Source organism: Arachis hypogaea, chromosome 11 (assembly GCF_003086295.3).
Source record: "Arachis hypogaea cultivar Tifrunner chromosome 11, arahy.Tifrunner.gnm2.J5K5, whole genome shotgun sequence".
NCBI lineage: Eukaryota > Viridiplantae > Streptophyta > Magnoliopsida > Fabales > Fabaceae > Arachis > Arachis hypogaea.
The window spans coordinates 7064595-7077924 of NC_092046.1; the positions used below are offsets into that span (position 1 = coordinate 7064595).

Here is a 13330-nt window from a genome sequence, read left to right on the forward strand (position 1 = left end):
TCACATGTCCAAACCACCTGAGACGCGATTCAACTATCTTTTCCACAATGGGTGCTACTCCAACTCTCTCCCTTATATCTTCATTCCTTATTTTATCCAATCGCGTATGACCACTCATCCATCTCAACATCTTCATCTCTGCCACACTCAGCTTATGTTCGTGCTCCCCTTTAGCCGCCCAACACTCCGTACCATACAGCATAGCCGGTCTTATAGCGGTGCGATAGAATTTACCTTTAAGTTTTAAAGGCACTTTTTTGTCGCATATAAAACCATATGCACTCCGCCATTTTGACCAACCTGCTTGGATCCTATGATTTACATCCTGTTCAATCTCTCCATTATCCTGTATGATGCACCCAAGATACTTAAAACTTTTAACATTTCGTAAGATGTTTTCTCCAATCTTCACCTCTATATTGGGGTTTTCCCTTCTCAGACTGAACTTACATTCCATATATTCCGTCTTGCTACGGCTTATGCGCAGACCATACACTTCTAGAGCTTCTCTCCATAACTCCAACTTCTTATTTAGGTCTTCCCTTGACTCTCCCATAAGGACGATATCATCGGCAAAAAGCATGCACCATGGCACAGGCTCTTGGATGTGCTCTGTGAGTACTTCCAAGACTAATGTGAAAATGTATGGACTTAAGGATGATCCCTGGTGTAATCCTATACCAATAGAAAATTCCTCTGTCACACCACCTTGAGTCTTCACACTAGTTGTGGCCCCATCATACATGTCTTTAATTGTCCGAATATATGCGATCCTTACTCTCCTCTTTTCTAAAACCTTCCATAAGACCTCCCTTGGTACCCTATCATACGCTTTTTCCAAATCAATAAACACCATATGTAGATCCCTTTTATTATTACGATACCTCTCCATCATCCTTCTTAATAGGTATATCGCTTCAGTGGTAGATCTGCCTGGCATAAATCCAAATTGGTTCTCTGTTACTTGTGTCTCTTTTCTCAACCTCCGTTCTATCACCCTTTCCCATAACTTCATAGTATGACTCATAAGCTTAATCCCTCTATAGTTTCCGCAACTTTGTATATTCCCTTTATTATTGTAGATAGGTACCAAGGTGCTCTTTCTCCACTAATCAGGCATCTTCTTTGACATTAAAATCTCATTAAAAAGCATGGTTAACCAGTTGATGCCTTTTTCTCCAAGACCATTCCAAACCTCAATCGGGATATTATCAGGTCCTACTGCCCTGCCATTTTTCATCTGCTTTAGAGCCTCTTTTACCTCGAAGTCTCGAATCCTTCGATAGTAGTCAAAGTTTTGATCTTCCTCCCTTGTGCATAATCGACTAAGGCTCGGAAGAGTCTTCTATCCCTCATTAAATAACTCGTAGAAGTAGCTCTTCCACCTTTCATTAATCTTCTCCTCTTGAGCCAACACCTCTCCATCCTTATCCTTTATGCACTTAACCTGATCCAAATCTCTCGTTCTTCTTTCCCGGCTCTTTGTGATTCTATATATACATTTTTCTCCTTCTTTCGTGCCCAAAGACTGGTAGAGACCCTCATATGCTCTTGTTCTTGCTTCACTTACAGCCACTTTTGTCTCTTTCTTAGCCGCCTTATATTTTTTCCAGTTATCTGCATTGCGGCATAAAGACCACTCTTTAAAGCATTCCCTTTTTATCTTTATCTTTTATTGTATACTCGCATTCCACCACCAGGACTCCTTATCTCTTGGTCCTATTCCTTTAGATTCACCAAAACTTTCTTTTGCTGTTCTTCTAATAACTTCTGCCATCTCCCTCCACATCTCTTCCGCGCTTCCATTCCCATCCCACTTTGCCTCTTCTCCTACCCGTCTTAGGAAGCTTCTTTGTTCCTCACCTTTCATCCGCCACCACCTCGTCCTTGGGTTCTTCGTATGATGTCTTTTCCTCAACTTTTTCTCAACGCGAAAATTCATGACGAGCACCCTATGTTGTGTTGTCAAACTCTCTCCCGGGATAATTTTGCAGTTAATGCAAAATTTCTGGTCGACTCTCCTCAACAAGAAGAAGTCGATTTGAGAGCTTGTCATGCCACTCTTATAGGTTATAAGATGTTCGTCTCTCTTTTTAAAACATGTATTTGCGATGAGAAGATCAAAGGTTGAGGAAAAGTCCAAAATAGTTTTACCCTCGGAATTGATCACCCCGAAACCATGGCCTCCGTGAATACTCCCATATCCAGTCACTTCTCTCCCAACATGGCCATTTAAATCTCCTCCTAAGAAAATCTTATCTCCCAAAGGTATGCCTTGAACCAAACTCTCTAAATCCTCCCAAAACCTTATCTTGTGTTGTTCGTCCGAACCCACTTGCGGTGCATAGGCGCTAATCACATGGAAAGCACCTCCCTCCACCACAAGTTTGATAGAGATGATCCGATCTCCCACCCTTTTGACATCCACTACGTCCTTCTTCCACTGCTTATCCACAATTATTCCAACCCCATTCCTATTCTTCAACTTTCCTGTATACCAAAGTTTGAAACCAGAAGTATCCAACTCACGAGCCTTTGCACCAACCCATTTCGTTTCTTGTAGGCACATAATGTTAATCTTCCTCCTTGTCATGGTGTCCACCACCTCCATGGACTTTACTGTTAGAGTGCCTATGTTTCATGTCCCAAATCTCAACCTTTTGTCGCTTCGACCTTTGCCTTTTACTTTGTGAACTAGCTTATTTACCCTCGTCCGTTCACGAAAACGCGAGAACCCTTGCTCATTTAACACTACATCCGGGCACCGATGCAGCAGCTCTTGCTTTGACACCGTACTCGAGCCATATGGCGCGTTGCTTCCGGGCAACGACCTAGCTTTAGCGCAATAATGTCTTTGATTCATGTCATGGGGGGTTCAGCTATATTTTTATGTTGGTTGCCGAAGACCTAACACAACCCTCCTCCTTTATCCGGGCTTGGGACCGGCTATGTACCGCAAGTGTAACATAGGCGGAGTTAGCAACAAATCACAAATTCAATTTCACAAGATCAGTTCACAAATCAACAAGTTCAGAATATGAAATTGTCGAAGAAGAGGAATCAGATTTCAATTTTGAATTTCAACCACAACAACAACAAGAAGAATCAAGCAGAAATTGCAAATTAAGCATGAATTCAAAATTCAAATATAGAAATTCAATAAAAAATAACTCTAAATCCAGAAAATCAAGTACGCTTAGAGACAATTGCAAAGAAAGTAGAATTATAAATGAAGTACGCTTAGAAATTATGATACTACTAAATTGTACCTTCTGATTTGGCAACTAAAAAAAAAATAGAATAAAAAATTTAAAGTAAAAAAAAATAGAATTAACAACCCAACCAAAGAATCAAGAACAACCCAACCAAAGAACAAATTAGAATCAACAATAGGAAGGACCACGGAAGAATAAAAGTAACTCAGAATCAAATCAACAATAAGAATAAAAAAGTTCAGAATAAAAACAAATCCGAATCAAAATCGAACATAGGCTCCGTTACAGATTCAAATGCAGAAGGATGACGACGCTGGAAACGGAGAGCTGGCGATGGAGGCAGGAACAGAGATAGCGCCGGCGACGGTAGAACAGAGCTTCGCGACGGTGGCAGGAAGCAGGAGGCGAACCCAGCGACTATGCTTCCACTGTTGAGAGTCTGAGACGTTAGCTGAGTGAGGGACCGAGTGAGCTTCGAAGCTCCAACCAGCGACGACGTCAGGAGGTCCGGCGGCTGAACGAAAGGGAGGGACTGAGCTCGTCGGCGTTGAGAGGAACGGCTAGCTCGAGGGTGATGGGAGGGACGAGGGAGGGTGTGCGTTGGAGAGTTGGAGTGAGTTAGGGTTGGTAACTGATAAGGGTTGGGGGCTTACTGAATGCTAAACGGCGCGTTTTGAGCACTTTTGGGCAAAAGAAAAAAATCGGCCGAATTTCGGTTCGATTCGACTGACCGGTTTAACAATTCAACAACAGTTTTCATTTTTTTCGATTTTAGCATATAATCGAATTATGATTCTCATCGGTTTGCGATTTCGACTGGTTCAATCAGTCAATTCGAACTGATTTTCAAAACATTGCAACAAACACACCATAAAATTTACCTAGATATATAAAAATATTTTTATAATTTTAAAAATAAATAGATAGCCACAAAACGAGTATCTATCTCCCCACCCGTCCCGTTTATTACATGGTTATCCATATTCACCCCCAAAATCTATACGGATAAAAAAAATAGAGAAAAGGACAAATAGCCCCCTAACCTTTTGTCCCGCGGACATTTTTGTCATTAACCATTGAAAAATACTTTTAAGTCCCTGACCTTCACAAAATTTGGACGGATCAGTCCCTCCGTCCAAATGCCTCCGTCAGGGACTGATCCGTCCAAGTTTTGTAAAGGTCAGAGACTTAAAAGTTTTTTTCAATGGTCAGGGACAAAAATATTCACGGGACAAAAGATCAGGGACCTATTTGTCATTTTCTCAAAAAAATATCATTCCTATTTCTAACTCACCAAAGTACCAAAAAATTAGAGTTCCCAAAATTCTATTTTATAGAATATCAGATACACACTAACCCCATTTTCTCAACAAAACTACACACCCAAATTACTTTCATCAAAAGCGCATCAACTTACACCCAACGGTAACAGACACATTAGGACCTCCAACAATCAAAGTCACAAACATGGAAGTACCCAAATCCCCCACCCCCTCCCGGAAAATACATAACACTAATGACAGAAAAAAAATACCTATGATACGAAATTAATAGGGGTAGCAGGCGGGCCAGTCCGGCCAGAAGCCTGATTGTTGGCAGGCACCCCGCCCCGCCTCACCCCACCTAGGGTGAAGGTCTTGTACCTCTATAATGCCCTGCCGTTTGTGGGCTGCTTTGTTAGTTTAGTTTAGTGTTTTTTGTATGTATACTAAATTCAGTCACTAATGTATTTATATATATTGTATTTATATATATATATATATATATATATATATATATATATATATATATATATATATATATATATATATATATATATGGCTTAGTTTGTTAACTAATTTTAGAGTATACTTAATTAGATTAGCTGTGAAGGAACATCCACAGATATTCAGATTCATAACCTGTTGGTTTTGATTCTGAAACTAAATTACAATTATTATCCAATTGCATACCCAGTAGATTGATAAGCTGCTCAGGAGGTGTTGTCGGCTTGCTGCTTTCGGAGCTTTGTTCTGAGCAGATAAGTTGATCACACCTCGACAACATGCCGTATTATGTTCATAGACTTTATAGGTTATGCAATACATCCCTTTCATCTGATGGACCTGTGTCTGACGAAGCTATTGAAAAAGTTCGCGAGAAGTTAGGTATATTGCCCTTTCCCTTTTTTTTCTTATTATTTTCTTCTCTGTAATTTAGTTTCTGATCTTTTTTAGGACACTTTATTTTGTTGTTCATGCAAATAATTTGCATATAATCATCATATTCACAATGAATTCAATGAGTTAACATCACTTATGAGTTGTGAAAAACTTGTGAAAATGTGAAATACATTTGCTTGATTAGTTGTGATACATATTGATGAATAATTAGGATATGAGTTAAGTGTAATATAATTCATTGTTCTCAGTTAAATTTCTAGGGCTAGTAAAGACAGTAACAGTTTGTCAGTAATTTTCTACTTGAGAGTTGAATATGAGTCTCCCTTGAAACTTTGAATGATCTAGTCTTCTTTTCGAGTGTGAAAGAAGGATCCCGATTTTCTGTTTAAATTTAAGAAAGTTAAGACGGAAATAAATATAAGTTTGTAGTGAAGCTATTTTTGTAAACTTCATTTCCATTTGTCATTCTTGAATTAATTTACTGGACAATTTGTACTTTAGCATAAAAAAGGTTGAAATTTGGAGTGAGTTTGAAATTGATCAGCTGGTTACATCCTAAGTTTGCATCATACGTTTTCATTTCCTTCAAGTTCCTCGTCACTTTGGAATATAGGTCCAAGTTCTTAAACCATGCAACTTATGGTATCATATGATTTATGTTAGATTATCTTTATCTTACCACATAATATTTTTCCTTTCCAACTGACATTTTCTTAATGCCTTTTAACAAAACCTTTCAGAAAAAATCAAGCCATCAGATGTTGGTCTTGAACAGGAGGCACAAGCGGTTAGGAACTGGTCTGGAGCAATGCTTGAGCGTAATGGGGGCATTCAACCATTACCTCCAATCAAATACTTGCATTTACATGAGTCCAACAGCTTCTCTGTAAGTATTAAGTCCCATAGCTCCACATCAACTTTATGTCATAATCAGCAATTTTATAATATAACTACATGAAGTTTGATCAATAATTTTATCCCTTGTAGATAGGAATTTTCTGCATGCCCCCTTCATCTATTATTCCTCTGCATAATCATCCCGGAATGACAGTGTTCAGCAAGCTCTTATATGGATCAATGCATGTTAAATGGTATGACTGGATCGATCCCTCTACCCCAAATGATCCAGCTGAAGGTTTGTTCTCTATGGTTTTCCCCGCTTTCATGTTAACTCATCCAATTTTTAGTTGGCCATACCTTGAAAAAAAAGTGTCAAGTGTTGAATGTGGTGACTATACAACACTTGTTATTGAGGTAAGACAAGATGAAAATATGTTATCATTTTTCAATATTGTTCGTGGCTGCCAACTACTAGAAAAACACCAAAACTTTGTGCAAAATAGTCCGAGGTCTCACTTATTAGTGAAAAATATTAAAATCATGCACAACAATATATAATTGTCTAGGAACTGTAAACTGGCATATAGTGTTATGATCACTCGTATGAATCTTGCTGTTCCTTTTTGGTATAAACACTGGTTCATTGGCTTGAGCTACTAGATATTTGCAATAGGGCTTGTCCTGTGAATTTATAGGCTTAGTAATATCAATATGCTTTGTCACATCGAATAATTTTGACTGAATTCTAATATATGTTCTAACTATTGATTTAATTGCCTTAGAATTCCTTTGTTCTTGTCAATTTAGCCGCAACTTGCCTTGACTTGAATCTAGATTTTTAAATTCTTATCAGATATCAGTTTTCTGAACTAGAAAAACTCACTCCTGTGATTGTTTCCTTAATTTGTGGTTGGGTAGCACAACAACAACATTAATCCTTTTCTGCTTAGGAGATATGAAACTAAACTTGTGACTGTGATACTGCGATAGAGATAATTTGTTGTTAGCATGCCAAGTAATGGACTAAGTTTATAATATCTTCAACTTTAAACTTTAACTACTAAAATAGCCTAAAGTTGTATTTGCATTTCTTGGGAATGGTTTTTCCGTTTTCTAAAGCTTTGTCAATTCAAAGAAATACTGTCTCAGTTATGTATGTTATTTTGTTTTAATATTTGTATAAATCCCTGGAGTAAGAGGTATATGAAGTTCTGCACTTATCACTTTAAAAGGATTGGAAATGCTTGGTTTTTCATGTGAATCATCATCATGCCCATCAGAGTAAAAATATACCAACTTAATATGAATCAACCTTTCTAATTTATCTCTCACAATGGACCGTATGTAGTTGTTTTGCTTAAATTAGAATCTTATTTAGGATTAGAGTTCTGATTTTGGAAGATACCGTTCATTGGGTAGAATTCTCCCACACAAATCTTTTGTTTCCACGGACTTATCCATACCCATACCCAACACAACACCTAGTTTAATATAAAATTTCTTGAGTGGGTCACATATTTATTCTTCAATGTTTAACTTGCAGGAAAACATCTACAAACCAATTTGACTTAATTGACATGAAAAAATTTGTACCAATTTAAACTTCATTCCGTTTTTTTTTTTTGGTAATTTTGTAACTACCGTAATCTTTGTAGTAATTTTTATTTTAATATTTACTCAGATTTAACAAAAACAAAATAAAATATAATATAAATAAAAATTGGAATTTGATGTTAAAGTTGAAGATCTTCATTTGGGTCTCTATCATCGTTACTATTTTCACCTCTTTCTCTTTTTAGGTCTTCTCTTTCTCTTCCTTTTTAACTATCGGATCCTTTTTCTCTCTTTTAAATCTTCCATTATTGCTGTACCACACTCTCAAGAACTTTTCCTTCTTTCCTTCACTCATGGGTTCCCCTGTTACCTTCTTTCACTTGTGGGTTTCTTTGATACCTTCTTTCACTTATTTATTCATTCTCATTTGTATTTGTATATATTAACAACGGGGCACTCTACTATACAGATCGAGTGATATAGTGAGAGAAAATAAATTTCTTTTATAGTTATTTTTTATTATTTTATTATTATTCAAAGTGTAGATTCTACATTTTTCAATCTCTCTTTCATCCCATAAAAAGAAAAATCTGTAAACTTACATCTTTACCATATAATTCACCATTAATAACACAAGATATAGCTGCTTCTAATAATAATATTAAATATTAACAATGGCCAGGACAAGTATCAATTAAATAACAGAACAAAAATTCAGCTATGAGTGATGATGTTCTTGCACTTGGAAATAAGACTGCCATCAGCGGCACAAGAGGAAGTCTCCAAGTAACTCCGAGGACAAAAATGAAAGAGATGACAGAGGATTTCAAGTGGAATCACGTGAGAAGGATTGAGGCCATTTGCTATTCGTTCAGATACCACATAGCATTGATCTCCAACAAGGCCGACGAGATTCCGGAGAGCAGTCACAAACAGCGTCCACCTTCAAAGGAGTAGCGCCCAACCTCAAACAAACAGAAAAAGAGGAGAATCGAAATAATTGATAAAATTGTAATCGAATTTATGTATTCTGTTGGATTGAATTTGTGGGTCACGAGACTTCTTTATTCTTGTCATGGGCTAAGGTGGAAGAGTAATTTAATACGCCTCCGATGGAAGATGCCAATGAAATTATTGAGAAAAGCGGGTCTGACGTGGTGACACGGAGGAAGATGCGTGCGGCGGAGCTTGACCTGCTGGCGGTAAAAATATAAAAGGAGATGCTATGCTTGAGCAGCGATCTTCAAAAAATGCGTATGGCGGAGCTTGAGCTGCCGGCGACAAAAATATAAAAGGAGAGCGCAATAAGATTGGTCTTCAGAGGGGGTGCATATGGCGCAATAAGATTGGTAAGGGCGCGTAGAGCGCAATAAAAGAGGGCGCGTGCAATAAGAGTGCATATGAAACTGCTAAAATAGATGCAGATTGAATTTGCTAAAATAGAATGCAGACGAAACTCTCGGAAGAAGGTGCAGATGAAACTGCCGGAAGAAGGCAGGCCTATTCCATGAATGATAGTTGTTTCCTGTTAGAACAGGTGTAACCAAGACTGATGTTAGATTTTTACTTGGATGGATGTAATAGAGATTGGTTCTGAGCTGAATTGAAAGATTGATTATTCATCAGGTTGAAAAAGAAGTAGGATGATTTCTCGCCGGAAAGATGATAGCTTATGTATCCTCTTCAAGGAGCATACCAAGGCTCTGATACCATGATAAAATTGTGAAAGAATAGAAAAAGAAAAGATGAAGAAATTTTATTAATTGTTGATTGATTGAATTGTATTGAAGTGTGTTGCCGTATTTATCTTCGTAGCGAGGCATTGTTGATTCGTTATATCTCCGAGGAAGAAAAGAAAACCTAACCTTCTCAAAGTGGATCGGCTCCACCCTTATCTAACTATTTATACAAAAATCGGTGTCTATTGTTATCTTTTTTTAGGGTAAAACTAAATATATATAGAGTATTGTCCTATGAAAGATAAAAGCAAATAAAGATAAGATAAGAACAACTAAAAATAAGATAATAAAGACTAAAATTGTAATTGAATTAATGTATTCTGTTAGACTGAATTTGTGGGTCACGAGACTTCTTTATTGTTGTCATGAGCTAAGTTAGAAGAATAATTTAATAATAACTAGTGATAGGAGAGTTGAGAGAAGAATGAGAGGTCGGACGGAAAAGGAGCGTCCAAAGCCTTTGACGGAATAGAGCGCCGACCAAGAGCTCTTGGAAGAATGCGACGAGTGGTGTGTGAGACTGACGGTTGTATAGGGGAGGGATTAGTGTTCCATTCTTTGTTTAAAGAACACAGGTTGAGGCTAAAATAGTTATTGGATTTGGGCTGTTTTGAGTTGTTTCTATATAAAGAAAAAAAACTTGGCGGGTCGCTGCTGGAGCTTGTCCGGCCACACTAAAATCCACAATACTCTCACTTATTCAATTTTTTTTTTAATATTTGATTACTTTAGTTTTACAAAATTTATTATTGAATTGAAAATTTATATATTATAAATTCAGTTTATTTAACATATTTTTCACATAAATTAAATTTGGTGTAACATAAATGTTTAACTATACGTGAATAGAAATAAAAATGAGATATTTTTATTTTTTTATTGATATGACAAAATATATATGAATCCATTGGTAAAGCTATAAATACTTCAGAGAAAAATATAGTTTTTTTTGTTAATGTTTGGGTGATTTCCATTTATTTTTATGAGGTTTTTGAAAAAAAAAAATGGTATCCTCTGAAAAATAAAATTTAAATAAAAAACACTACAGTTAATTTCTGATATTAATGATCTTTTTACACAACACCAATAGATATTATTTGTCTGCAATTATTTAAGAAAGAAAGAAACTAGTTCGAAAATAAAATTCTTGAGAAATAGAGCCAGTAACATGAAGCAGAGGCAGAGCCTAAGAAGTGTGAAGTAAGAGGCGATGAAGGAAGAAAATATCTGGATTCAGTAGGTATGAAAGGTATTATATGTGGACATGAGAAGGTAGTAGGGGCTTTTATGATGCGCACTAGTAACATGGCTGAAAGAGGTTTGAAAGGCAGGAATATATAAATATATGCAGGGGACTGTAGTGGACCTTATACTCAACGTGCATGCAATAGGTGTTGAACAGTTGAAGCATTCAAATGGTATGCAGGTGTGGTTGAAAATGAGTGTTGTATTATACTATTATTCCTTATTTTTATTGTGTCTCGTAACTATTTGAGAATTTTGCTTTGTATCTCTTGATTATGACCCCATTCTTGATGGTAATAATGTCGAAAAGAATGGGTTAATAATCATCGAATGTTCTCTTTTGTACTCTGTTAATAGGTCGAATGTAATGAAAAATTAAAAAAAATATATATTTAAGAAGAAAAGTTGTGTATATACTATATAGTATGCTTGAATGACAAAAAAATTAATTGAGCATTAATAAACATATATACACTAATATTATAAATTGACATTCATATTCTTTTTTTCATTTTTAATTTAAATATCACAATAACATTCATATTGGTAAAAAATGCTTTTTTTTTAATATAAAAAAATGTAAATGGCCCACCCATTTATGGCGTAGACTAACTTGTTTAACCCATTATTTTTTTTTGATTAATTAGGCTCAGTACGTTTTAATTTTGCAAAATTAAAACGGGTTAGTTCGATGGGTTTAATTTATTTTGACGGTACTAATTTTTTGTTTAAAAACCTATATGAATGATTTTTAGTAGGGGTGAATGCGGATCGGATCGGATATAACAAAAATCTCGATCTGATCTGAACTAAAATCATCATATCAGATCCAATATTCGCGATTTTTAAGTTTAGATCCGATCTGCACATTTGCAGATCAGATAGTATCGAATCTCGGATATATCCGCAAAATATAAAAATATTTTAAAAAATTTATTTTTATTAAAAAATATCAATAAAATATTATTTTTCTACTCTTTTAAATATGTTTACTCTTAAAACATTATTAAATATACTTTTTTAATAATAAAAATAAAATAATACAAGATATATGATCATTATTAGTTGAAATAGAACATAAAAAGAGTACTTATTTATTTATTTATTTATTTTTGCGGATCTATGGAATGCAGATATTTTCATAAAATTCGCAATCTGATCCTATTAGTGTGCGGATCGGATTCGATCTGATAGCCTTGCGGATCGGATCGATATTCGTAATTTTTAGATTGGATTCGAGTAAATATCGTGAATATGCAGATCAAATTCGATCCATGAACATCCTTAATTTTTTGTTTGTATTTATGTAATGTTTTAGTAGATAAAATTTTAGAAAGTTAAAAAAAAGGAGAATAATTATGAATTTCATGACACAGTAACAAATATGGAAAATTATCTGTATATTACTATATTCTATTATGCTCCTTTAGTTTAGATTATCTATCACATACTATCCTACTGATCAAACACTCGAGAAAAATATCTTACATATATATATGATACAATGAGACCAAAAAATAAATAAATAAATTAGCCTCCTTCTTTGACATTAATATTAGTGGAGAATGGAGATTATTGACTAGATAGAAGCTTAAGAGGATAAGAAGGTGACTTCACCTGTATCAATGTTAGCAATAATTGCACCCTCCCCATATTTTGCTTTCTCCCAAATTGAGTCTTTCGGAACAATTCCATTGCTACTTTCAAGCCCCAAAAACTCCCACGACCTTGTAGTCATTAATTTGTGCCCTTTGTTCTTAAAAACAGACACCACATTTGGATTTTCTTAAAAAAAAAAAAAAAAAATCCTTTTTATCTACAAAATACCCTGTTTAATTTATAAATTAAAATTTTATTTAAAAAGTTCATAACTCTAAATAAATACTATTATAATAATTTTAAAAAGATGGGAAGATGTAGAAGACAAGCTAAATTGTTTAAACAACACTTAGTTTAAGAAAGGATGATTAATGATTATAAATATGATGATTACACTTACTTGCTATCTCAGCTGCTTTTTACTCTTCAAGTAGAGCAGTAAAACCATTGATGTGTTTGTTGTATGAGTAAAATATTGCTTCTTTTGCATTCTCATGGCTGCCAAGTATAGCTAAATATATTTTACTACTTGTAACTTGTAATAAGTGGTCAACTTTAATTTATCGAATTTTATCTATATACAAGTTTAATCACCCGTGCCATGCACGTGATAAGATTGAAATTATAATTTTAAGTTGTTATGTTAAATTTTATTTTAATTATAATAATTTAATTAATAAAAGAATAACTTGTATGCGTTGTTTTTCTTTTCTTAATATAGTGTTAATTGTATTAACTATAAAATAGTTATTTAATCTATTTTTTTTAATAAATCAGGCATATATACTCAATATGATCATAAATAATCTAGTAATACTTAAATCTACCAACAAAGTTTTATATGTTGGTTTACTGTGAAGTAAGAAAATACCAAAATCAGCTCAAAATGAAGAACAATTAACCCGTGCCATGCCATGCACGTGATAAGATTAAAGTTGTTATTTAAACTTGTATTAACCCATGCATGGCACGTGAT

General features: G+C 34.9%; 1 protein-coding gene across 2 annotated transcripts; it reads left to right on the top strand.

The window, feature by feature from the left end:
- The first annotated feature begins 5032 nt into the window (after window positions 1-5032).
- Window positions 5033-9534, top strand: LOC112720095 (plant cysteine oxidase 4). 2 transcript variants are annotated; one of them, XM_025770914.3, is made up of 4 exons: window positions 5033-5362; window positions 6118-6263; window positions 6365-6512; window positions 8454-9534. In XM_025770914.3, the coding sequence occupies exons 1-4, from the start codon at window positions 5260-5262 to the stop codon at window positions 8471-8473; spliced, it is 417 nt and encodes a 138-aa protein (XP_025626699.1). In that variant the 5' UTR covers window positions 5033-5259; the 3' UTR covers window positions 8474-9534. The 2 variants fall into 2 exon arrangements, with proteins under 2 accessions (XP_025626699.1, XP_025626698.1); XM_025770913.3 differs by lacking the exon at window positions 8454-9534 and having other exon boundaries at window positions 6365-7001.
- The last annotated feature ends 3796 nt before the right edge of the window (window positions 9535-13330 follow it).

What these genes read in the sequence shown, in the direction of transcription:
- LOC112720095 (XM_025770913.3), top strand. Translation starts at nt 5,260, where the DNA reads ATGCCGTATTATGTTCATAGACTTTATAGGTTATGCAATACATCCCTT. An exon ending in AAAAGTTCGCGAGAAGTTAG is followed by an intron (nt 5,363 to 6,117) that starts GTATATTGCCCT and finishes AAAACCTTTCAG; the next exon opens with AAAAAATCAAGCCATCAGAT. An exon ending in ATGAGTCCAACAGCTTCTCT is followed by an intron (nt 6,264 to 6,364) that starts GTAAGTATTAAG and finishes TATCCCTTGTAG; the next exon opens with ATAGGAATTTTCTGCATGCC.